This window comes from Fringilla coelebs (genome assembly GCF_963513975.1).
Source record: "Fringilla coelebs genome assembly, chromosome: 4".
NCBI classification, from domain to species: domain Eukaryota; kingdom Metazoa; phylum Chordata; class Aves; order Passeriformes; family Fringillidae; genus Fringilla; species Fringilla coelebs.
The window spans coordinates 49742057-49769659 of NC_140032.1; the positions used below are offsets into that span (position 1 = coordinate 49742057).

At 39.0% G+C, this 27603-nt stretch overlaps 1 protein-coding gene across 1 annotated transcript; it reads left to right on the forward strand.

Moving 5' to 3' along the window:
• Positions 1-27300, forward strand: DNAJB14 (DnaJ heat shock protein family (Hsp40) member B14). Its single transcript, XM_084204807.1, has 8 exons — positions 1-331; positions 5888-6062; positions 15049-15194; positions 18199-18384; positions 18734-18828; positions 19480-19589; positions 20766-20938; positions 22614-27300. Exons 1-8 carry the CDS (start codon positions 199-201, stop codon positions 22736-22738), a joined length of 1143 nt encoding a protein of 380 aa, XP_084060933.1. The 5' UTR covers positions 1-198; the 3' UTR covers positions 22739-27300.
• Positions 27301-27603: the final 303 nt, after the last annotated feature.

The following is a 27603-nucleotide window of genomic DNA, read 5'->3' on the forward strand; positions in this document are numbered from 1 at the left end:
CGGGCTGGCGCCGGTGCGAGCGCCGCGCTGGGGCTGCGGCAGCGCCGGGGCAGCGGCGGGATGAGCCCTGCGGAGTGAGCGCAGCCCCGCCTGACGCCCCGCGCCGCTCTCGGCGCCTCCGCCCCGCCCGCCTCCGCTCTGGCTTCGGGCCCCTTCTCTCTGCGCTGCGGCGGGCGGAGGCGGCGGAAGGAGAAGCCCATGGAGGGGAACCGGGACGAGGCCGAGAAGTGCATCGGGATCGCGCGGGAGGCGCTGGAGGCCGGGAACCGCGACCGCGCCCTCCGCTTCCTGAACAAGGCGCAGAAGCTCTACCCGACCGAGACGGCCCGAGGTGAAGCCCGGCCCCCTCCCCGCTCCCGCTGCCCGGGACGAGCCCGCACCGACCGCGGGGCCCGCAGGAGGGCGGGCGCAGGGGGCCCTCCCCCGGGGGGGCCGTGCAGGCCGAGGCCAGCGGGACCCGGCCCCAGAGGCAGCCCTGGGGCTCTGGCGGGGTGCGCGGCTCGGCTGGGAGAGGAGGCCGCAGTGTGTGCCCAGGGGCAGCGCTCGGGGCAGGTGCCTTCCCCCGCCCGTGCATGACTCTGGCGTCAGGCGCTGCGGAGGAGTGGGTTTACCTCCCCCGGTGCCAGCGGGGATCTCCCAGGGCCGACCCAGCTCCTCGCCTGCATTCCCTCTTCTCCCTACAGCCATCAGTAAAAGCGCAGCCATACAGACGAGGCTTAGCCCCGATTAACATCAGGACATCTCAGGCCCCAGGCCGAGACAGGCTGGGTTGGCTTCTTTTCTGTCACTGTGAATCACCCCTCTCCAACAGCTTGCAATGAGAGCTGCAGCTCCAGAGTGGACCGTGTCCTCATTCTCTAATACACGTGTGGTTTGGGTTTTCTTGGGTTTGGTTCCCTTTGGTTGTACAGCAGCCGCATAGGAATTGTACACGGGTTTACCTTTGCTAAAGAAAATAGAATATGTGGCACCCCCAAGAACTAATTAGCTCCCCTGACTATTCCATACTAAAACCAAACAATATTTAGCAACCTTTTAGCAAAAATTGTTTAGAAATAATTGTTTCAAAGGAGCAGTAGTAAGGTTTCAGTGTATGTAGAACTGTTACCTGTCTTGGAGATTTTCTGTCACACAGTGCCAGAAGTCAGCTCAAGACACCTTTGGATGCAGCAGGGACTTGTTGCGTTCCTCTGGTTCTCACTTACGTGGTCTGTGCTGTGCAAGGAGTAGGAACAGCTTCAGTGCCCTGTAACACTTAAAAGGCCTCAGCATTTGCCATTTCTGCCGTGGAAGTCAGGCCAAATCTTGACTGGAAGTTGCTGTGAGGAGATGCAGTGAACATTTTTGGGCCTCTTATCTCCTGACTTCTTATATGCAAACAATAAATGAAGATTTCACTGGTGCTTTTCTTTTTTAATTAGTGTTTAATTTTTTCAAGTGTTTGTTTTTTCTCCTGCAAGACAGCATGGATGTTGCCATATTCCCCTAAATTTCTGTGGCTTGAGAACATGACATGCATGAAAATACTTGGAGCTTCTTGAAATCTGTGTTGGTAAGGAGGCAGGAAGGCAGAGGATTTAAATTCAGCTTCGTTCACCAAGGAGAGGAAATAGCTTCACACAGCTTGTTGTCGTCTTATCTCAAAGAGTTAAAGTAGCTTTCAGGAAAAAATCTGACTTGTTTTGAGCGTTTGGTTTGTTTTTTTTTTTAAGTAGGACTGCCACTACATAACCACCATTATGAAGTATTCAGTGCAAGAAATAGATGGCTAATTAGGCTATTGTCTGTAGGACACTTGTTTTAGTCACTGTGGAAATTAGCAAAGTCAATCACAAATGAGGTACAAACCTGGGGAAAAGAATTTGGCCTTTTGGTAGTGGGCTGTAATCTGGGGAATGTCTTCTTAAACGAAAAGCTTCACAGAATTTCTGTGCTATGTTAAATAAATTCACACCGTTTCCATTAGTGACCAGCTAATTGTTTGTGCTTCGTTTTTCAGGTATTCAGCTTGAAACAAGGGCCTGATTTGTGGAACTGGTGGGCAGTTAAAGCTCCATCTGAAGCTAAAGGGAATTGCAGATGCCCTAATACCACTGAAAAAGTTCAGGCCCTAGGCCTGATTTGAACTAGGTACTTAGAAATCAGGGGACTCTGTAAACTTCTGATATCTCTGTGCTTCAGTTTTCTATCTGTGGAGGTTGTTAAGTCTTTTAAAGTCATCGCATTTCCTCCCAAAACTTACTGAATTTATTTTGGTTTTAAAGTTTGAGGCACTTAAATGGCCCTCTTAAAAGTGCAGTAAAGTGCAAGGATACAGACTGTCTCTTTTTTGGGACAGATTCTGGAAGGGCTGCAATAATTTACAAGTAGCATTTTACACTAAGAACAAATTAAATTGCTTTCATTGGCATCTTTTAGTTGGGGGTCCACTTGAAGAAAAAAACCTAACCTGTAATTCATAATTCATGTAGTCAAAAATGTGTCATAGCACATACCAGAGAGAAAGAAGCAGTTAAGGTTTTCTGGGCCCATTTAGTTCTAACACAAATTTTCATTTTACAGTCATAGTGTGTTGGGTTTTTATGGTGCTAGGACAATGTGGTGCAGCTCCAGTTGCCTCTCTGCTCACTTATTTTTCTCTGGAGTGTGGGTTAGAAGGTACTTGAACTAATTTCTCACTGAAGTTGCAGATTGTTCATATGCTGTACCTTTAGTATTGTTTTGAGAACAATTGCCCACCATTTCACAAACAAAGTTGTCAGTCATAAAAGCAATGGGAATGGTAATGCTGAATTTTTACTGGTGGGAGCTTCCTCCTCCTGATGTTGTAGTGGATTACAAAAGGGCAGAGAATAGGTTTTAACTATTGTCTCTAAAACAATGCTATGTGTGATCTGCTTTTGGCAACATTTACATTTAAAGGGCATTCAGCACTAGTTCAGTCATCAGTGAAGTTTAGTTTTGCTAAACAAAGGCTGCCTGAAATACGCTGACTGCAGCAGTGCTATTTTAAGGCTTTACTAGTGTGAAATGTAAGGTCAGTGCTTATTTAATGATACTGAGCTAATGACTTCATAGTTGCAGTGTCCACATTGATGTCATTCTTTGCTAGAAAATTGTTTGATTTTGGTTTTTACTAATGATTCATCTTGCAACTGAACAGAACCTAACTGCTTGTCTGGAAAAGATTTTTTTAGAGTGAGCTTAAAGATAACAAGGACAAAATGTCCCTATCAAACTTAGGTGCCATTCTGTTTGAAGGCAGAAAACAATGTTAAGGAAAAATTAATTTTTTAGTGCTTCTTAAGAATTTTTTTCCCCATTTCTGATGCTGCCTTCAAAAGAAATTTTTTGGGATCATGTCAGTTTAGTTTTAGGCTGTTGCATTAGGGCAAATTCTGAATTAAACAGAATTCTTCCATTAGTGAAAGTGGGGGGGGAGGGGGGTCATGTTCAATGCATAATGGAATCAAATGTAGTCCAAGGATCTTTCATTCAACAGCAGGTAATAGTACACACAAGAGAGGTTTCAGACACACTCAGAGATAAGACTCGTTGTCTTACCTGCTAACAAAATACGTCTTTAGTTCCCCATATGCTGTATTTTCAAATACTAGATGCACAGTGAAAGTTTTCTTAAATGCAGTGTTAGTATTACATTCTAACAGCTGGTTTTACCACCAGTTCATGGAAGAGTCAGAGTATTTTCTGAATATCTAAACTGTATCTTCTATTTGAAGGAAACAATGGCCCCATACCCTTTGTGTGGTTTTCGTTTTCAGTGTAGGACAATAGCATGGTTGTGTACGCTGTGTCCTGCTATTTTAAGAAGTTCACACTGATATATTTGAATTTTATTTTTTAAGCATCCTGCATTGTATTCTCAGCAATGCAGCTCCATTATGAGGTCTTAGAAGGGGATTAGGAAATGGTGATCTTTAAAGTATACTGCAACCAAACCTATTCATTAAGATACATAGAGCCACGCTTGCTGTGAAGAAACACTGGATGTTAAAAATGCAAACTGTCGCCCATGCCTGCGTTTCTGCCATTTCTGCTCCCACAAGTTCTGCAGAAATGTTGGGGCAGGGATGAGAAATTTCTAGATCAATACCAATATAAAAGGACGAACTGCAAAACTTTGAGTAAGCATCTTTTCAGGAAGGCCACAGGATTCTATGCGATGCCATTGTTAAATGTCATACTCACTGGATAGAAAGATAATTATTTTTTTGCTTTGTTTTCTGGTTGCCCTTCTTTGGAGCACATTCAGACTGAAATCCTTCATTCCCAGGGCACTGTCTGTTCAAAGCTCAGTTCTTGATTAGCTCTTAATCTGCAGATCTGGTCACTTTGTTGGAGTTGTTACTACTTCATTTACCTCAGAACTTCATATGCCACAGCAGAGGATATTAGAATAAAGTATTGCAAATACTGAATATGTCCTTCAGTTATAGTCCATAATGCAACTGTAGCTCTCCTGTTTTCAAGCTCCAGATTTCATTTGTAGTGAGAGCATGCCCTCATTTACAACTAGACATCTAAAGCTTAGTTGTTTCCATAATTATATCTGCTGTAAAGAGCCTGATCTGATCAATCCATGAGGCTTGCTGAGACCGGTGGAGGGCAGGACTGGCTCTGAAGTCAGCTGACTTTCTTGTTCAGGCTGAGTGTAGCTATTCACTAATAAGTGAATGTAAAAGTAAATATTGAGGAGCTTTTAAGAAGTGGTGGCTCTCCTTCTCAACAAAGCTCCACTTTCTTTTCTTCCTGTGATACACAAGCTATGATGTGTAGGATCCCAGTTTTCTGCTGCTCTAAGAAAGACCGTGCTAAGCAGAGCAGAATTTTTTTTTTAAGTTTAAGAGAAAATTCTTAAGGATTCTTCCCACTGGCTTTCTAGAAGAAAGTGCTATGCTTTCACAGTGTGTGGGACATTTTTCCTTAGCAATTTTTATTAGTGCATTTTTAATGCAGATAGTAACTCATTTTCTTTATGAAACAAATTTAGCCGACGTAGTTTGCCATGTTGCTCTGAAGGAATCTGTTTTCAGGAAAGGTGGACTGTTTACTAATCTTTGATCTATATTAAACTTTGTGTGCAGTTCCTTGTGTTAGAATGGTATTGTTTCTGATTCATTGCTAAGACAGATACCCCCAAAATACAGGCTTATATACAGAAAGAGAAACCAGACTTTTTGTATAATGTTGATTAAAACTGCTAAATTTGAGATCTGCTGGAACATGGAATGAAAGAGCATTTCAAGAACTAGCAGAAGCCAACTGGTTTTCAAGATTCAGGTCTTGAGCTGGGTGCGCTTGGCTGGTCCTTGGCTGGTTGTGGCATTTTAACAGTGGTTTGAATTTCAGCTGATATTGCCTGGAAGGAATCGAGCATCAGTTTGTGGCAGTAATGACTCAGGTTACAGATAGGTATGTACTGTAGGAACTGAAATGTGCTGGAGATGGGATTGATGTCTGTGTGGAATAATTTCACTTTCTATAGAGTGTAAGGTTAGTTCCTCTTCAATTTGCAGTTGCTTGTTCAGGTGTTCAGATGTTTTCACCCCAAGGCACAGGTTCAGTGCCACTAAAAAACATGTAGAAATGAAGCACCTGGACAAATTCTCTCCACTGTTACATTACCTTGGCAGAGATGGTTGGGAGGAGTCTGGTCACTAGTTTTGAAACACTTTTTCATAGTTTTGCCATGAAAAGGAATTGTTAGACTGACTGCAGTAACATTTGTGACACAAAGTGGTGATCAATAAGGAAGGAGGGTGTAGCAGCTAGTCTTGTCATGTGATGCTCTCCTCTGAGATACTTGAGAGCCCTACTTATTCACTAATACCTGTAATGATACTATGGTATACTGTTGTTTTTATAGTTTTGTTGGAAGCTATTATGAAGAATGGAAGTACTGCTGGGGGAGGCGCTTACTGCCGAAAACCAGCCGGTAACAGTGATCAAAGTAAGCCCAACAGCACAAAGGAGAGCAATGCATCTGCTGCAGGTGAAAGTGGAAAAGGCTACAGCAAAGACCAAATGGAAGGAGTATTAAGGTATGGCTTAAATATGTCACTGCTTTTCATTTTGTGTATTATCTACTTACCCTTTCAACTCTGTCATCTAAAGGAGCCACAGGAAGTTTGAGGTTAGCTCAGAGGGGTTACTTGTACTGAACTTTGACTGGAAGGAGGAGTTTTACTGGTTTTAAACACCAAATGAGACACTGTCACTTTTTGCAAGTAAGATGCTACTCCTTTCTTCATACTATTAAGGCTACCTTATGGAAAAATAATACTCAAAATAGTTATTGAGTAGATCTCATGATAAATGGAAAAAGTTATGAAAATTCTGTTGTACAGCTTGCAGGACAGTGTTTCTGTTCAATATTTTTATACTGAAGATGCATGGTCACTCCTGAAGTTTATTTTCAGGCTAATCTTGCTTTACAGGCTGGTCTTAGACAAATGTTTAAATTGTTTTGGTTTGAATGTAAAGGTGTCTGAGAAGCACTGGAATACATTGTTTGAGTTGCAGTATAAACTCTGCTTAGTGGAGCTTGATAGTATTAAGATGAGGTGACGTCAGGAAAGGATGTGGGAAAAGAAACAAAGGTCAATAAAAATGCCCTTCTGAGGCAAGTAAGTCTCAAGTCATGTTATTATTGCATACTTGCTGGCTGTAGGAGCAAGAAAAATATTGTTTTATATGTGCCTGGGTTTCTGCTAAAGAAATATGGATATAGCAAGGAAATTGCACAGCTCAAACCCCAGTATTTTCACATAAGCCTAGCCCAAATATTTTCAAGGGAGCTTGAAGGGAAATCAAGAGGTCCCTGTCTCCTAGTTTGTGTGTATTGGATGTTGTGCATAACAGAAATTGGGGGGGGCAGTTTGTGTGCATCTGTGAAGTGTATGTTACTGTTGATACAATCTTGGATCTTCCTGAATTTCAGTAATCTGTTCAGCTGTGCTAACAGTAAGGAAAGAAGTAGTTTTTTCTTTGTCGATACAGAAGCTCTGCATTCAAGCAGGAAGACAGCAGCAGCTCTCACATGTTTATCCTCTTGGTGTTATTTACTAGTGCTTTTCATTTACCATCATCTCTGCTTAATTAATGTTATTACCTTTTGTGATACATCTAAAGTAAAACCTGAATATGCTTGTATGTTTTTGTTAAAATGATTGTAGAATGTGTGCTTGTACACACATGTGTGAGACAAGATATCCAGAAAGAAGTCCTTTGTAAATGTGGCTTAGGTCAAAATAAGACATGTCACATACTCCCAAAAAGCTGCTGCAAGGAGGGCTGTCTTGGTGCCAATAGTCACTCACCTGTGACGGGCCATTCTGAGCTGCAGTCTGCTTCAACATCAGGTTCCCTGCAAGATCAGTCTGTTTGTTTGTTTTAGCAGCAGGTATGTTACTTACTTTGTCTTGACTGAAATGGTGTTGTAGAGCTAGCTTTTTTCTCTGGTAGGCTTTTGTGGTATTGGGTATTGCATTCTTGAAGGGATTTGTTAGATGCTATATAAGCTTAATCCAGTTTGTTGAGATCAGGACCAGAGTTAGGGGTGTTCAAGAATTGCACATTGAGAATAATCTTGATGCAACGTTGATTCAAGAATATTGAATGTTGAATACAGAGTTTTAAAACCTACCAAGATCTTTGCAAAATAAGTGATTGTAATACCTTACAGAACAACCCATGCTTGTTTGTTTAACATATCACTTAAAATCATGTGTTAAAACAATGTCATCGCCTTTGCTGGGGGAACACTGCCGTCCTTTAATACAGCAGTTCATGAACCTTTAGAGAGAGATGAATTTTTTATTTAGATTTGTGCAGTGATCAACAGAGCAAGTTTTGAATTCATGTTGTAAGTTTTGAAATGTTTCTCATGTTATTATTTAGTGACATAAACCACTTAAAAAATTTGTGGTTAAGAATTAAAAAACCTGTGTGCCTTGCCAAGGAGAACAGAATTAAACACAAGCAATGGCCTAAAACTAAATGGAAAAATATAACACATTCAGCGATGATAACTGAGAGAAAGTTCATGTTTAAACCACAGTGAGAATGAGCTTTCTAGTTGGAAACTTGACAGCATATGATATTGCTTCAGTCAGGCCCCAGATTTTTCCAATTAAATGAAACATGCCCCTTTGGGGAGGATATTCTTTAGAGAATAGAGTTTGTCACCACCATATTCTTCTGCTGTACCACAGTGGAATGGTTTTCAGATGTTTGAATTGGTTAAAGAAATTGTGTGTGAAAAGAGGTGGTTTTAAACAGTGTTTCATGCCCAGTAGTTGTCTTTTTTTTCTGTAAGGGAAGAAGTTTATAGATAGCAAGGTAGCAAAACCTCCAAACTTCAATGAATTCTGACACTCAGCATGGACATTAGACAAACAGAGTGGTTTGCATGTGCATGATTGGAAAAGTCGTTATCCTCAAATATTCTTCCCTTTAGGAGTTCTTGGTTCAGTAACTGAATGTAGACATAGGGAAAGTGCTTCCGCTTTCAGCTGCACTTCCACGCCACATCCAGTGCTTTTCTTGCAAGCTTTACTGACCTGTCAGGGCGACTGCCTCTGAGCTCCCTGGCTTGGATCAGTGATTAAAGTTCCTGGAATTGTACAGCTATCTTGAATTTGCTTGTGACAGCAGATTTAAGAAGCACAGTGAGGATATGCTTGAAGCAATGTAACTAATTTAGCTGCATTAATTTTCATCAGGGTTACTCTAGTAATGTGAGTAGCTATGAGTACAAACAAGCACCTCTGTGCTGGCTTCATTTTTTCCACATACACAGGGGACACTGATCACTAGCAAGTTACCATAACAGTTCTGTAGAGTATTACGTGAGCTTGCAAGCTGCTCAACAGGGAGAAGCATAAGATGTAACATATTTCCTTTGATTGCATAAGTGCTGGGTAATGCTGCTCTTTGTGGGAGCTGTGCTTGCTATTTCAGTGTGACAGTTTGAAGGTTGAGAGATACCGCAGCACTTTGTTGCTTTTAAGTGGAAATGCTTTGAAAAATCCCACCTGTAGGGATTTTTCCTGCAGATGCATCTGCATCTTTTTCTTAATGATTCTTACCTTGTCACTGAGAACTGGATCAAGTTGCCTTAACACCCTTAGGTGACCTGCATGTGGGAGATATTGACAGGAGACTAGCAGAAATATGCTAGGACCCACAGTAGACTTAATGCCTTCTTAGAGCAAGTGCCCTAGAAGTCTCTAGGCAGCTGAAAGCTACACAAGCATTGTCAACTTAAGACAAATGTGTGAGAATCACGTGCACAATAAAAAATGAGGCATTTTAATGTTGTATGTTTTATACAGGGTCTCTTTAAATGATCATAAAATGCACATGGTGTTTGACCTCTTTGGTCTCTTGTTTTTTAGTCAATAAGCCATAGCATGAATTCCATATTGCCTTTTTGACATCTGAAAGAAAACTGCCATTACTAGTCGTATGCTAAATTTGCATTGTTGTCTTGTGAAAACTGTGGTAGAATACTGCTTTTCCTGCCTTGCCAGTGCCTGCTTCTTGGAAGAAAGCACAATAATCAAGTTTTGTATTTAGATTTTTGGACAGAATCTAACCAAAAGAAGAGAGGCATGAGTTCTGTAGAAACCTTGCAAGGCAGGATTAAGTGTCATCAAGTAGTGGTCAGGAATAATCAGTAGCTTGATTTGAATTCATGTAATGAACCAAAAAATTGTCTCTACACACTTCATGGATCAAAGTAGGAGTATACGTTGTGTGACTGACTTTTTCCAAGCATTCTGCTGACACTTTCACAAATCCAGCAAAAAGAGAGATATTGGTTCTTTTCTAGCATAGAGTCAAGAAGATAATTAATTGGAAATGGATTAATAAGAGCAATCAGTATGTGTTAAAAAAAAACCAAACCACCAAAGGAAAAAAATCAGGGCATGTCTTTAATTAGGCTGTAGAAATGCCATGAATTTTTGACATATCCAGTTGAATGGTTGAGAAATTAAGGTGGAAATCATAGTCACAGAGCCTGTCACAGAAAAGTGGCAGAGAAAAAATTATGGACTTTGTCAGAAAGCTCATAACTAAAATAAAATATTATATAAAATCTGGAGAAAAGTAGGCTGATGTAAACACAGCCTTGACTGTTTCATATAATACACACAGTAGAAACAAACTGATCAGGTATATTCAAGAGCAAGGTGGTACAACAAGCACCCTAATGTGTTGCTGAATCTATCAGTGCAACAGAAGTCTGAGAGTTCTGCTGCATTTGTTTCAGAAACTTGGGATATGCTGGTACCAGCGTGAGTTCCTTGACAATGCTGTGACCTTCTCTTCCCAATCTAGAGCACTTCTTTCAGCCCATGTTTGTCACCCAAACTGTGACTGACACATTCCCAGCTCAGCTGCAAGATACCATTTGCATCAGGCTCTCTGGCATAATTTGAAATTTGACCTGTATAGATTTTGGTCTGCATTTTGCTGTGTTTTTCTACTCAACTCTAGGATCTGAAGTCAGTATAGCTTCCTCTTGCGGGATTCTTTGTCACTAACATTCACATTGCTGCTCACTGCTATTCAGTTCAGTTTACCATTGGGAGAAATAATTGTGGCTCCCTTGACATGCTTCTGGTTGAAGTATTTGTCTTTTGGGCTGTTCCTGTGAGGCTTTGGAAGACCCTTTGAAATACCTCATCATACTCCAAATTTCATGATTGTGCATTGCTGCAGGTATTTGATACAGTAAGGCAAGCATCTCTGATAGGTTTTGTTAATCTGATAAAAGCTGGCAGTGCTGACCTAATCTGAATTGTAGATTGGAAAAGTGATCTGTCAAGCACAGCATTAGGATCACATCATTTTGTAGTCACAGGAGAACCAGTGGTGGCAGCCCTAGGGCTTCTGCAGGTGATAAGAGACATTTCAGGACCTGAAGGGCTTCCTCTGCTGTCAGCCATCCGAGCATGGGGAGGAGCCCAGCGTCCAGCAGAGTTGTTGGTGCTGCAGTTTGAAGCTGGCTGACCAGTTCTACTGCAGGTGCCTTGTCAGCTGCAAGCTGGGATAGTGGAGCTTTGCAAGTTGTGATGAGATACCTCTGTCAACAGATTGGGCATGAATGTAGGCCATCACTTGCTCCCCTGCAGTTTGGGAAGTCTATTCTGTAAAAGTCAGGTGTTATTTCAGGAACAGCCAGCAAATCTGTTAATCAGGAGGACAGTGCCAGGGTGTTGGCAGGGGACTAACAATTCAACAAGGAGAGAAATAACAGAAATAATTTGATAGTAATTCAGATACAGAAGTGATCCAACCAGAAATGAAAAGTACAAGAAAAGCAATTCACAAAAAACTAAAATCCCAAGCAAAGTATCAGTGAACACACCAAACTTCAAATAAGCCAGAAATAAAGAACAACAAAAATAACTAACCCATTCAATACAAAATGGGCAGTTAGTAAGCAAGTGATGTGTACATTAGAATTTTAAAAAGAAATGTCTGCGTGGAGTTTTATGTATGCAAGAAAAGTAGCAGTAGGAACTGCAGTGCCTTAAGGGCAGCAAGACCAAACAAACAACAATTTGAAATGCAGCATTCAGAAAGTTGTTCATGCTGAGAGTGTTGCAGGGATTTCAGATGCAGTTAAAAGCCAACAGTAACATCAGTGATGGAGCTTTTCCAGAACCTCCATGATTTTATCCTCAAATTTTCCCTGCCTTTACTGGCTGATTTTTGTGCCCTGTAGTAAGAGAAAAGTGCCACCTGCCTTCCCATGACAAGTCTCCACAGATTAATTCAGTGGTGCAGGTGAGCGTTTCTGGCTGAGTGAGGATTGTCAGAGGTCAGTCTACTAAAGTAAAGAGGTGAGGAATATGTCCAAAAATGTCTGCATCTTCTGAGGGGCAAGGATCAAGCTGGCCATGGCTTCCAACAGCTTCCAGCAGCTGGAGAGAAATTTCTCATCAGGAGAGTGGAGTTTTGGGGGAAGAAGACTTGGAGCATCTCTTAAAGGATGAGAAGGGATGGGGCATCTGAGGGTGGGCTGTGTGGACCAGCAGTGTTACAGAAGCCTTGTGGCTGCCCAGCCGTGTGTGACCTGGGTCCTGGTGACCCCACAGTTTGTCCTGTGATAAACTGACTTACCAGCTTCCGTTTGTGAAGCATTAAAGTTTTGTTTCTCAGGAGCACATCACAAACACTGATAACTTTGTTTAACTGGAAAGCACCTTCTAATCATCTTTGCTTGTCCCATCATCCCCAGTGCAAGTTTTGGTGCAGAACTCACATGAACTCAGCTGAGGGGGGAAAAAAGAGGTGTTATCCTGTTACGATTGCCCTGAATTTTGCTCCATCAGGAACCTCCTGGAAAAAGTCACTGACTCCTTCCCAGGAGGAAACTGCATTAACCAGATGCTGGCAACTTAAAGTCCAGGAGGTTTTTGCCTTGTGGTGGCCAAGCAGTGCTGTAAAACTGTTGGCTAATGGCAGAGTGTGGCAAGGGCTTCATAGCATAAGGTCACTGCTGAAAATTCCAGGCTTAGGTATGGTTTTTGGCCCCTGTGCATTTGTAAGATCATTTAATGGTTTTTAGCTTTAAAGCTTGATCTGCCTAATCCAAAGTCCTGCTAAACTGCAAAATTTCCATATGTATATGCATGTTCCACATTTGTGTTTGTAGAATTTTTCATTTACCACTAGGAAAAACTTGGAAAGAAAAAAGAGAAACATGTTATACCTCATCTGAACATGTTTCTTAATAATAACAATACCTCATTTGTGGGCCAGGTTCAGGATAGCTGTTGCATGGAGGTGATTGCATTAATCCTTTAGATCTTTTGGTAGATACCCACCATTGCTGCTTCTCCTTTGAGCGTCATCCACTGTGGAACATCCACTAGTTGTGAACAGGAGGGAACTCTCAAGTGGGTTTTGGGGAGTTAGAAATACAGGTTGGCATCTGTTGCATTGTTCTTTTTTTTTTTTTCCCCCAATATTTTTCCTTTTGGCATCCTAAAGTTGTAAAATGAATGTATATTGCAAATAAATAAACTTCCTTTTTTTTTTTCGTGAAAAATGACAATATGCTGTTGAGGGAGACAGTTGCTGAGGATGCACAGTGCTTAAAAACACATGAATGAATATTTAACACCAGAGTTTTAATGCTAAAGCAAGAGAGTTGTTGGGGATGCACAGTGCTTAAAAAGGCATGAATGAATGTTTAACACTGGAGTTTTAATGCTAAAACAATAACAAATTCACTAAACATTGACGGCTTGCTATGTAATTTTATATCAACCAAAGTTCTGAGGAATCTGGCCCACAAACAGATAGCTCAGAAGCAATTGTTGAAGAGAACTTAGATTGGATGCTGAGATAGCAATTTCATGAAATAAAAGCTTAATTTGATACTGTTAGACATTTAAATAAAGCTACCTGTACAGTTCATAAGTCATTTTGGCATTGAGGCTATGGATTAAGCGATCTGTATACTACCACACTTCTTTCTGCTTGTACAGATTACCAAAAAAAAAAAAGTTTCCAGTACTCAAGAGTATAATTTAATGTATTTTCTTTCCATCCTTTCTTGATGGATTCACTGTGTTCTTTTTAGTTAGCTCTATCAGCTTCCTAATTGGAGCTTATTAAATGTTACTTCAATATAATGAGCTATATTTATTTCACAGGATGTTTGTGTTGGCAGCTTCCTGCATACATTCAGTTCAGTGCTCTTGTGAGCATTACACTGAGGCTTCCATAAAAGCTTCTGTATTTGAACACAGGAAAGAGGATCCCTCAAATGAAACTTGATTTGATCAATCTCTGAAGCAGGATGGACCACACATGATGGTGTGGTTGTACTTGTGATGCTCACATTCCCTTAATTACAGGATTCTTATTCCATGAGAATGCCAAAGGCTTGCTTGCCCCCTTGTTTTCCACAGGGTTGCCCTGTGTATAGTCTTGGAAACATTAAACCCAATTTTATGTAGACCTTTGTGCATGTAAGAGAATGCAGATACAATTACAGCTGTATGAAAGACTCACATGAAGCTTTTAAAGTATTTTTGGATGTAATTTCTATTTGTTGCTCAGACCAGCCCATTTTTTATGGCATGCACCCCGTGTCAGTGTGCCTCATTTTTGCAGTGCAAGTTTGGGATTCAGCCTTTTCTTTCTGAATTTTTACCCAAGTAACTTGGTCTGATTGTTAAGCTGTATTTACTGGTTTGATCAGTTCTTCTGCCCACAAAGAATTAATGTTCTCACTTTTCCTCTAAGTGCTCTTTCTTTCTTCTGGGCTTTTGTGAGGTAGACTAAATCATTACATGATTTCCAGATTTTGCTTTTCCTGTCTGGGTTAGACAGCCTACAAAAAGAATATTTCTGAGGTTTGAGTTTTAAAGAATGCTACACTTGATTATATGAGATAAGCTAAATATGTAATTGCTGGAGCTGATAGTGTGATTTTGAATATACATAAACACTTACAGAAAGATTGTTAAGATCCAGGTGCATTCCCAGCTGCAGAAGTATTCTCACATGTTTCCCTGAAAAGTGAATGCTTGAGTGATGGTATGATGTGACTTTGTTTGCAGAAAGGGAAGAATTGTTTGCTTTGTTTATATCCTTCATACTGAAATGCATTTGCTGTTTACAGTCAAAACACATTTTCCTACCTGCTAGTTGTGCAAAGTAAATTTGGAATCTTCTTTTTATGCATTATTAACAGCAATAATAATGTAATTGTGGATGAGGAAATGCTGCTGTCGTTGCAAACTAAAACCCTTACTTACAACTGTGGTAGTTCTACAGTAGAAGTAAAATAAATTTACATAATAAGTTCAATAGTAAGTTTATTATGAAAAAATGACATTCTTTGTTTCTAGAGTGGATATTTTAAAAATAATTTATATTGAAAGCAAAAGATGTAATATAATGCACCAGTGTAGCATATGACATCATTCACAGCTGTGTGTTAACCCATTACTTTTACATCTTTGTGCTTGCAATATTTTACATCATTTTCTTTTGCAGTATAAAGAAATGTAAAAATTATTACGAAGTCCTCGGAGTGTCAAAGGATGCAGGTGAAGAAGACCTAAAGAAGGCTTATAGAAAACTTGCTTTGAAATTCCACCCAGACAAAAACCACGCACCTGGAGCAACAGAGGCTTTTAAAAGTAAAACACCATTTTTGCTTTAAATTTCTTTTATGATTAAACTTCATCCAAATCCATATTTATCTGCATTGATTGCTTGTATTTTTACAAATGTAAATGTGGTTTTTAGCTGTTGTTGGACTGACATTTTTATTCAAGAAAATATTTGACCTTTGTTATATTAGAATATAGATAAATAACATGGACTTTGGCAGTAGGGCTTGGTTTCAGAAAATTGACTGTAATAGTCAGTATAGGGAGCAAATACTTGATCTGTGAAACCCAATTGTACTTTTTTACTGTTGTTGACTTAATGCAGTCATTGAATTTTATTGCCTTGGATCTTTACTGTACTTGAGCTAGAAAAAAAAGAATGCAATCCTTGATAGCAAAATGCAGTTTTTTCTGAATCACGTGCCACACTAAGTTGCCTCTTCCTTGGAATTTCTTGTATGTGTGTAGTTTTACTACTTTTTCTGCATACAAACACCTGAGTTCAATCATGGCCTTACTAGTAGTTACCTTTGACCATTTTTAAGGTAAAATTTACAGTCTGACTTGACCTTATTTAAGGCTGCCCAGCTTAGCCCTACACAAAGGAAGTTACTGAAGAAAGACCTTTTAAAGAAAACTACAATTTCATCTCAGATGAAGAAAAATGTGAATCTGTAAGAAATGATAATGCATAAGCAATCTGATCGTGGTACATCTTTTTATTTTTTTCCTGTGTGAGGTTTACATGCAGACATTTGAAAAAATCATTCGGATAAAACACTTAAATTGGGGAGGGAAAAAAAGAAAAAAAAAGTCCTGAGCAAGACTTCTGATACAGACTTTAAGAGGTAATTATAATAATATATTAACAATTCCAGATGAAAAGTAGATACAGCAGAGCAGGAAAGTTGATTGCTATTGATTCATTTAATACAGCTATGTGATGTCCTTATCTAAAAGATACTGTTCCTATAAAATTGTCTCAGGCCCTGGGCTTAAAATAATTCTTCCTTGTTAATAGCATTTCAAATAAATCATCTTTAAAATGTTAAAAATCAGCTTCTTAATATTTTATTTAATGTGAGCACTTTTTACAAGTCTAATTTCTTCAGCTGAATTTCACTTTCTGATTTTTAACTAGATGAGTAAATGAACAGAAAATTTTATAGGGGAATCTCATTGACCAAAAAATATTTAATGACAACTAGCATTTTCTTGCATTGAAATTATCATAATGCTTTTGTATGGCTGAGTAAATTTATGGTTTAGTTTTCCTTTAAAGATACCTGATCAGTTTTTGGCATCCATCTGAGAAAAGGAGTTTATAACAATAGTTTTTATTTCATAATAATGCTTTATTTTAAGGAAAGGTCACATTATAAAACAGAATTGCATTTCATGATAGGTAAGGTACTTAGATCTTGACCAACCTAGTACCCACTCTTGTATTGTACTGAGCAGTCTTACTGAAGTGGATTTTAAATCAAAAAGTTTGTGCAAATGTAATAACTTCTGCCATCTTTTATCAATTTAATGAAAAATCTTCCTTTGAAACTTTTGAGAAGTGGCGCTTTTTTTAAATTTTTATGTCCTTTTTGAAAAGAAAATTATATTGGAATCAAATGTGTTGTGAATTAGCACCAGATAATCAAGAGCAAGTAACAAACAGGCATATTGTGACAGTAAGGTAACTTCACTTTATGTGCAGTCACCTGATTTATCTCTCTTAGTTTTTAATTCTGGGAAAATCTAAATTTTTACTACCAGTTTTATCCTTGTACTGAGCAACAGAGCAATATTTGTTGTCAGTTTGTATCATGCTGCGGTTCAAAATACCAGGCTTCATTTCTTTGTGTTTTCTCCTCCACTTAAAGGAATTGCTTAGGTTTTTTCCTAAGGGCATCTCAAAAGACATGTAGCTTAAACTCATTAACTTTTGCTTAGATTGGATAACATTTAAAACATTAATTATAAAGCCACAGTCTTATTTGCCTGTGTTGAGGTTATAATGTTGCACCTTTCACGAACTTTTGATGACTGAAGGCTTTTCAACACTTCAAATCATAATCCCTGTGCCTTGGGTTGTTGGCTGCAAAAGAACTCTTTTGTTGGAGAGGCCTGGAGGAGAGAGTAGAGAGAAAGGCAGAAAGGGTTTAATGAAGATATGACTGTGTGAAGATTGTTCATCAAGTGGCAACACAAAGTTTCCATCAATCTGCAAGATCATTATGTCTGTGCACAGCAAGAAAAAAACTTCTGAAGTCAGCAGTATATGTGGGTTTTCTTGCTGGTATTTTCCATGCTTACCTAAGTGAGGTTTTTTCCTTTCTACTGCCAAAATGGAAGCTGTTCATTTGTGATACCATAGCATAAACAGGGACAAGCATCCAGGCCAGGCCCTCCAAACACTGAGGTCATATTGACCACCCGAGGAGCACACACATTCCTGTCACGCATGCATGTTCTACTCCTCAGGTTACATCATGCAGAACTTTGTGTTATTACTGTAACCCACAAATACCTTCAGAAGCATGAAGAAAAATACATTCACACTCTTGTAGCACTGAAGGTGGTGCATTTCAAGAAATGCCCACTTACCAAATGAAACCACAGAAAACCTGCTGAGTCCATGAAGGTTTTTTAAGCTAGCTGCTAGAGCAAACTGCAGTTACTCAGCTTCAGAGTCTCATTGTAATGCTTGATGCTTTTTTTGTAACTGTGGTGAGAGAGAACATTTCCACAAGGGTAGGTGTTCCCCTAGAAAAGGAAAGAAAGCTCTCCTGCCTTCTGCCTTGTTTAACAGGATAAAAGGCCTTTGGATAGAGGTGGTGGGAAACTTTGTGGAAGCTATTCTAAGAAAAGCGGAGATGTTTCTGAACCTTGTTCTACTGTAGCTGTTTTGTAACGTACACTAAATTGCATCGTTTGCTGCGTTTTTGACTTTGCAATTTTGACTTTGAATTTGCAATTTTCATGCTGGAATAGCTTTTATCATGCATTTATGGGAGTTGTGTTTTATTCCTTGCTTCAGAAATCGGCAATGCATATGCTGTGCTGAGTAATCCAGAGAAACGAAAGCAGTATGACCTTACAGGCAGTGAAGAACAAACTTGCAATCACCCCAGCAATGGCAGATTCAACTTCCATAGAGGTTGTGAGGCAGATATTACTCCAGAGGATCTGTTCAACATGTTTTTTGGAGGGGCCTTTCCAACAGGTATTTGTGTATATCAGCATAATTGTCGAGACATACTGCCCTGAGTGGCATTAGTGTTTATGATGTTATACAATAGTAGAATAATTCCAATCAGCCTTGATCCCCAACTCTACAATCTGCATCAGTTTATTTTTCCCTCAAGTGTTGCTAAATCCCAAAAATGTCAGTTCTTTGGGGTTACTATCATATAGCTTAAAATACTTACTTTAAGCAACTTTGAAATTTCAGGATACTTTAACGTCATTTTATGTGCTGTTGTGCTGTAATGTAAAGTGCTTTATGTTGTTTCTGTACTGACCTCTAAATAGTGTTTTTGTACATGATTTAAATGTGGATATTCCTTCCTCAGGTAGTGTACACTCATTTTCTAATGGTCGTGCTGGCTACAGCCATCCAAACCAGCACCGTCAGAGTGGGCACGAGAGGGAGGAAGAGAGGGGTGATGTAAGTTTAAGCACCATTGGCTTTAAACTATAAATTTGCTTTCAGTATTGTGATTGTACAGGAGCTCTGTACTGTAGAGGAGGATTTGTACCTGCCACTTGGGTATTTTAAACTTCGGTGGGTGGTTCGCTTACTGACTGGTAAATAGGCATGTAAATTTGAGAAGGTAATAGGCTGGTTTTGTAAACCTGATGTTGTATGTCACTCTCTTACTGGTGACTGGTATTATTAATCTATATATGCCACTAATTGTGGCCACTAATCCTTGTATGCATTGAAAAATTTATTTGGGCTGAGGTAAGAATTGAACTTATGGCTCAATATTCACCTACCTGAATTATGTCTAGGCCTGTATAATTACATATCACTGTATAGATGAGACCAAATCATGGCATACAATGCAGCTGAATCCAGCTTGTATGTGGTAGTTGCTTATGTTACGTGCTAACCCATGAACTCCTGCAGCTTGAGCACTGTGTGAATATTGTGTATGCATTTGAAAGTTCAGATAATACCACAGTGTTTGCAGTTACTGTTTTCCTAGCAGCTTTTGAGGCTTAAAGCAAAAAGTCACACTTAGCATTAAGTATTGTCAGAATTACCTGTTTGCTGGATGAATTATGAAATACCTGAATCTGTTTTTTTCCTTAGGGAGGTTTCTCTATGGTCATTCAGCTGATGCCTATTATTGTGTTGATCTTTGTCTCCTTGTTGAGCCAGTTGATGGTATCTAACCCTCCTTACGCCTTATACCCAAGATCGTAAGTAACGCTTAATTACATCACCTTAAAGCAGAGGGGAAGGTATTATAATCACCCTCTCCCACTTAGAAGCATTGTGGAGAGTCTTCCATTAGTTGATCTTTGATTTCCCACAGTGCAGAAAGGGAGGGGAGGTGTAGATGAAGCAGAACAGAAAATTTAGGTGCAAAGAACATGCTATGAGAATATAATGGAGAAAAGAGGTCAGCAGTACCTGGAGTTCAGGAGGTCTAGTACAAGGCAGTGGGTCCATCAGCATGATATGTTGCAAAGGTGTTTGCGTCTCCAACGTAGTTAATCAAAACCTGAAATCTAAGGCTCATTACTCTTTTGGGGGCAATCTGTGTTTCTAGAAGGTGAAGAACTTGATAGCAACTTTCTCATCCTCATTTAAGTGTTAAACAGATGATGGCTGGGAAGATTGTCTGTTCTTTGCTTCATTCTAGGTGATGGTAAAATCTTCTTTTTCTACTTGTGAAACTTACCTGTTTTCTACAGTAGGATATTTAAACCTTTTTTTCTTGTGAAAAATAAGGGACTTGAATCAAGTGTGCAGCTAGCTGGTAGAAATAGCCCACTCACCACACTGGTTTTAAAGGGCCTTAGTTCCTTGCAGAGCCCCACAGCAGAAAGGTTTCTTTTCTCCTGTTTTTCAAAGTTCTCTATTTCTGGAGTAGGATGTTTTTCCCTTCTGCAACTAAGCTGTTGTAATGCTTAGAAAAGCTTTTCTGCCAAAATATTTGCAATCCGGTCTTTGATTTTTAATCTACAGAATGCCAGCAGGAAAATGAATTTATCAGGGCTGGCAGCAGACATTTCAGAATGGAGATGCTGCACTAGGTTGCTACAGAATAGTGACCTGTTTCTGTTGAGTTTGAATGTAATTTTCTATTATTAAAACTTAAATTTGGCTAACAAGGTATGAAATAAGTGTCTTAGTAAAGTGGATTTTTTTTGAGATCAAGTGTTTAAGCAGCAGAAGTTTAATGTTTAGGTAAATACAATAATTTTATTCTCTAGCAGGTTATAGAGCCATTCTTTTAATTATTCATCCTGAAATGGCAAATTTGGTATTATTCTGTAAGGGCAATATTTTTTTAAACTCTGTTAGTGATGTAAAAACAATAATCGAATTAATATTTACTCTTTCTCTCTCCCCTGCCTCCTTTTTTGCAGAAGTACAGGGCAGACCATAAAAATGCAGACAGAAAATTTGGGTGTCATTTATTATGTCAATAAGGACTTTAGAAATGAATACAAAGGAGTGTCGTTACAGAAAGTGGAAAAGAGCGTGGAAGAAGATTATGTATCCAACATTCGTAATAACTGTTGGAAAGAGAGGCAACAAAGTAAGTTTGGTAATATGTGTAATTTCATGAAGTCATGCACTACTATAAAAATAAATTGCCTGAGGCAAGAAGGAAGTGCTTGTATTATTGCAATATCTCAATGCAAAAGTAAGTGTAAGGTCCCCTGCTGTTTCTCACTTTAAAACTGTCCCCAGTGTCACTTAGTTTTTGAATTTTACTCAGTGATCTAACAACCATTTGCAAATTATCAGCAATTTTAACCTGCTGCTTTATTAGCTGTGACCATTTCTCAGAAAATTAAAGACTACACTAGATTGATAATGACAATTTGTCCTTAACTCACTGCGATTTCTAAGAATTCTCATGTCTTCCACATTACTTTATCATGGCAATAGCTCATTTCCCTAGGTGCTTTTGTACAGGTAAATAAATAAACCAGAAGCTTACGTAGGTGTTTCCAGAGAAATGAAAAAATAATCTGCCTTGGACCACGGTACATACAAACACTGCTTTTCCAGGCAACCAAGGACAGGCAGCACATCCTGTAAAACAAGGGGGTTTAGTTTCCCATCTGTTTCTCCAGTCTAGTATTATACAATGAGTTACTTCTTTTCAGAAACCTAGAATTCAGTGTTAAAGCATAAGAATACTGAAGAGCACCACCAGCCTTGTCTAAATCAGCATCAATTTTAACCAGTTATTCTGTTATCTGTGACCATTTTGTGAGCTCTGTGGGAACTGCACTGCTAAAATTACATCAGTGTTGAAACCAGATGGTTTTAACTTTTCAGGTGGTGTGCTTCAGTCATAGAAAACTGCAAAAATAATTCATTCATGAGCTGTCACTAAACTGACTGGAAGCAAATAGAATGTAATTCTCTGAGTCAGATCACATGTTCCTGTCCAGCTTTAGTCTCTGCGGTCCAGTTGTTTGGTTCTTGTAATTTATCAGGTTGTGAAAACTGCCCAAACTGATTTTGAGTAAGACGCTCCTAATGGTGTTTCTTCTTGCTTTCTGAGTATAGAAACAGCTGATTTTGTGGTTTTATGGATTTAAAATACCTGTTGTGTGTTAAATCTCCTTGACAGTTAAAATCTACCCAGGGTTAATTGATATTTAAGAATGTCTTGCATTTTGAGTTGAAGTGACAAAAAAAATTCGACAGAATTACAATGCTCAGCAACGTCAAGCTGTTATCTCCAGTATAATACAGAGAGTTCCTAATTATTAATAGCTCTGAACACTGACAGTCTGAATCAGCATCAGTTGAATTAAAGGGCCTAACATTAAGATTGGATTTTTTGGGGCGCAGACAAGATGCTAGAGGTATCAATAACAATGCAGGATCACTGAGAGTGGCCTGTATTTGTAATGTTTAATGAGGTCTGACAGAAGTAGTAGGGGATCTTCTGTTGTTTTGTTGTGGGGGTTTTGTAGGATGTGGTTTTTTTCTTGTTAATCAGATACTTCTGCATGAACTCTGAGGAAGCTAGAAGGCTGATACAGCTTTACCTGCTCAAAAAGATGGAATTGTTACAAAGATCCAGCAAAGTGAAACAGTAGCAGTGCTGTTTCAGTGGTGTTTGTGGGAAGTTAGAACAGAGAGAAGGAAAAAAGGGCAAGGGTTAAAACCTGAGGTGTTTTGTAAACCTCTGTCATGTGCCAAGTATTCAGTCTGTAACCAAAAAAATCTTTTCTCTTTTCTCCTTAAAGAAACAGACTTACTTTATGCAGCAAAAGTTTATCGAGACGACCGCCTCCGAAAGAAAGCAGAGTCCATGTCCATGGAGAACTGCAAAGAACTAGAACGGCTGACCAGCCTCTACCGAGGAGGATGAGCTACAGTTACACACACATCTTACCTATGCTGTTATCTCTCCTGAAACTGAGAAGAGATTTAGTTTCACCATGGATGCTGGAAAAGAGGGTGGATGTGTAGCTGTTTCCAGAAACCTTATGCTGAAATATCATTTAACGGCTTCTTTACCTACTGTGAAATATAGGTAACTTTAATTGTTTAGATTTTACTTCAAAGCTTCTGTGAATTCTTTCAGCAGAGAGAATAGCTCAGAAAGGATGCTATACTTGTAGAGACTTAGTCATAGTGGTTCTCCTCTAACATATTTGCCATGTAAATATCTGTGGAAAGAACTCTTTGTGTATATATGAGTTAAATGACTTTCTATTTAAAAATCTCAGAAATTTAGTTCCATACTACATTTTGTCTCACTGATGGAATAAATAATATGATTACATCACTCCTATTCAGATGTCAAGTGTGTGGAGTTGAAACAATAATTTTTAATATTTTATCTCTAACTCTATGTAAAATCTTCTAGGTTTACCACTTAGAGGAACTTGGTATTTTTAAATATAATGGCATATATTCCTAAATATCTGTTGGGGTAAATTGATCTGGTGTAGAGTAGCAGTTTAGCTGTTGTAGTTTTTTAGCATTTCTAAGCAATGCTGAGAAAAATAAGAACTACACTAATCTCTTTTCAAAGTAAATATTTGCAGATGCTGTACAGACCATTATAGACATTGCTTTTAGTACTTGCAACAGTTTACAGCAGCTCTACCATTTGGTATTCCAGTAGTAGTAAGTCCATATGTACGGTTAACATACATCCATAGCTTCCTTAATTTTCACTGGAAAGGTAGAGGAAAACATGCAACACTAAAATTTTAACACTAAAATAAAAAGGCAATCTAATTTTTTTTTTTCTTGGCAGGCTTCCATTTTCTTACTACTTTTTTATTTCAAGCTAGGTCCCAGTACTGATTCCTCAATGGGCACCGCAAGTGGAACAGGGAAATTTTGCTAAGGACAAGCTATGTGCCTTTCAACCCTTTTGCCAACTATTTAAATGCTTTGCTGCTTTGCAGTGTGCTCCTATGGTCAGAGCCCTATCACTTGTCAGAAGAGGTAGGGTATGGTTTTTTTGGGACCAGAATGTAGCTGGACTGACTTTGTAGAAATGAGCAAGCCTCCTGTTTGGCTCCTACATAGAAGATCATGTAACTCAGTGACCTGGAAATGGAAACTATATGTAGCCACACCTGCTGATGCAAAGAGGTGTTCTGAAGCAGCTAAGTACAATGTACTTAAAGTTTATCAAAGTATGTTGAAAATGTTTTTAGGTTCAGTAGCTGATGTTTTTTACATTTTAACAGTGTTATGCAGGGGAATGTTTCTTGTATTTGAGAATGCCAGATAGCTTGTATTATGGGCAATATATTTTGTTTGAAAAAACTGCTATCTTTGAACAATGCTGTCAGTTCATGTAGACCCAAATATTTCTCCTAAACTGAAAATTTAAATACTTTGTCTGACTTCATTGCAATTCCTTCTGTTCTAAAGCAGGATAACAATTTACAAATACACTAAATGCTATTACTCCAAGTGACCCAGAAAACATTTTGCATATATCTCTTTTCAAAATTGTCCCAGTGAAAATGTCTTCTTTTAGATTGGTGTAACATGAGACTGGCTGCAGGCTTTTAACTAAGCAGCTAAACCAGCATTCAAGGTGGACATAAAAGCCTGGGGCACAAAACAGAACTAAAAGTTGCTGAAACAACAAAAAAAAAAGGTTGCTGTACTGAATGTCCTTGCTAAGACTACAGTAAAAGGGTTCAGATGTAATGGAAAGGCATCCAGTTGTTTGAAATATGCAATCAAAATCTATGGAGAAAACCAGATTCCCCAGATTTTGTAACAGTCCAGAATGTATTGTAATTATATTAATGAAAACAAACTATCAAAGTACATCCTGGTACTCCTGTGTCTTCTTAAAAGAAGAAAGTTGTTCCAAAGGCTTTAACAAGTACTTGGGCCTTCCTGTTTACAAATGAGTCTGAGCTTGCAAGTGATCTTTTAGTTAACAGGAAAAAGGATATATAACACATTTATCAAATATTGGAACTGTGAAGTCAGAGTGAACAGATGGTCTTAGCAAAGCTGCCTATAATAATCCTATGGGCTGTCTGCCCTGCAGCCACTTCTGGTGCAGGTGAGAAGTGGGGAAAAGGATGGATGCTGAGCAGTGTCAGCTTGGTCCCATTGCTCTCAGTTCCTCTGCAAACTGGAATGATGTGCTGGCTGTGCCCTATGGCAACACAGACATCCCAGAAGGTTAAAAGTGAGACTAGACTGCAACATTTCATTTGACTACCTATTGCAATTAGCACTTTCTGAAAAGGAAATAATATGTTTATACTGGTGGAAGTATGCTGCTTAGCATTTAACAGATTAAATAGTTGCACACTTTGAAATATGTAGTGATGTGCAAAAGGATGCTGTGATTTCCTGTGGCATAAAGATTAAGCTGCTCTAAATATGGCCTGCAAAATTTCTTTTAATATTTCAAGTGGGTGTTTTTCTCCTCATGATTGTTGCTTTTTTCCCTCAACTCTGAAGGGTTTTTTTCTTCAGAAATGTAAATATCTTCCCTGGATTTGTTGAGGGAATCTGCTGGAAAGTTCAGAATTCATTTTCTCATGAGCAGAATGCAAATTGAAGAGGGTGGAGTACTTAAATCTTTTCAGATCACCTTTCTTCAGAAGGCAAAGTTCCCATTAAAATAAGATATTGGAAAAACAGGGGGAAATCAAAACTGGTTTTTAACAGCCTGACTAAAAAATCCCTTAACATTTTAGCTTCCTGCTCCTTACTGTTTTTATTTAGTCATTACCTTTCATTTAATCTAGAGTTAAAGATAGCACAGGCATGGGTTCTTGGTTTTATCCTTTAAAAGGGCAGGCAGACAAGCCCTGCAAAAAGAGAAAAATCTTGGCATGACTCTGACATAGCCTAATGAAAAAAGGAGGTGATTTGCATCTGCTGAAATATAACATCAATATGTGTTCTATTTATGGAGCATCCTGAGTCACAAGTGAGTTCAGTGTTCACATCTGATGAACATTTCCCTACGAGTTCTCTGTTTGGATAAAACAAGGCTAAATTGGAATTTTTTACCTTTTTTTTAACAGTCTTTTTAGTTTTACAAGTTTCCAAGAAATGGTAGAACATTACAGCACTAAAAATGTAACAGATACGTTTAAATAGACAGCAGAGACAACTTTAAATAATAAATAGTTTTAATATAATTTTGTAACAAATGCTGTAAAAGGATTAAAATGGGAGGGCAAGAATATTTTTTAAGGTTGTTTGTTCATAAATTTCATTCACCCTTAAGCAGTTGTTATTCTGACTTCTTGTAGCTCTGTTTGTCAAATAGAAGGAAAGTGCAATAGGAAAAGCATTTTTTTAAAAAAGCAGGTAATATTAATAAATTTCTGAAGCTGTAACTTACATATAATGTAATACATAGAGGAAAGAGCTAGGCCATTTGTTGTGGTTTGGCCTCGGCCATGACCCCAGCACCGTGCAGCCAGCTGCTCCCACCCCCACAGCACGACGGGAGGAGAGCCGAGCTCAGGTAAAACCTGTGCGCGGAGATGGCAGCGGTTTAGTCAGCGAAACAAAATCAGATATCAATGATCAACAGCAATGAAAAGGGAGACGGCAAGGGAGAGAGGAATAAACCCCAAGAAACAGAAGTGATGCCCAGCACAATTGCTCACCACACTCTGACCCATGCCCAGCCTGTCCCTGATGAGCAGTCAGCAGCTCCTGACCAACCCCCCCAGTTTATACACGGACCATGAGATGCTCCACGGGATGGAATATCCCTTTGGCACATTCAGGTTTGCTGCCCTGGCCGTGCTCCCTCCCAGCTTCTTGTGCACCTGCTCACTGCCAGAGCGTGGGAAACTGAAAAATCCTGGATTTAGGGTAAGCGCTGCTCAGCAGCAGCCCAAGTATCAGTGTGTTACCAACATTATTCCCATAGTGAATCCAAAGCACAGCACTGACCAGCTGCTAGGAAGAAAAGGAGCTCCCCTATCCCAGCTGAAAGCAGGACGCCATTATAAACTATACTTCCCATACTGCCCAGTCTGGCAGGAATTAAGTTTGAGTATTGGGCTTCTCCACATTTTTAGAAGTAATATTAAAATGCACTGTTTAGTTATGATGTTATCCTTCATGCAGAATACACTTCTCCCTTCAGTACTGGTTTATTCCATGTGCAGAATGACTGTTGTTGGGATGGGAGAATAAATTCCCATTAATAGCAATACAGGAGCCATCTCATAGATGCTTTTGCATAGCTTTTATTGAAAATGTGACAGGGAAATAAGTAAAATTTATTACTGAGCATCATGGCTGCAAATAATAAAAAAAGTTGCATTTTTAAACATTTTTAGTGTATAGTAGGGAATATTTTAATAATGAGAAGACCAAGGTTGTCCCAGGTAGCATTTTCAAAATACTACCAGAAGTTCACATGATGATTTTATGGGGTTCTCTTTTAAGTATCTCTCTAATATGACCAAGTCCTTATCAAATTGCTGTGTGTGCATGGCTTGGATTAAGAAGGAGGTATGGATTCTCAGTATTCAAATAAATTTGTTCTTTTGAATGACCTTTTCCTCTGTTACTTGAAAAAAGTGGCTTATCTCTGTTTCAGGCTTTTTGGAAACTTTGCTGGAAGTCCAGAAACACTAGCAAGTGATTTTTTTTGTTGTTGTTGTTTGTTTGTTTTTTAATTAATTGACGCTTTTAAAAATTTTAATTTGGTACTGGCATCTAAGCAAAATCTTCAGGTATCAACAATGGTCTAGTCACTGGTGGTGT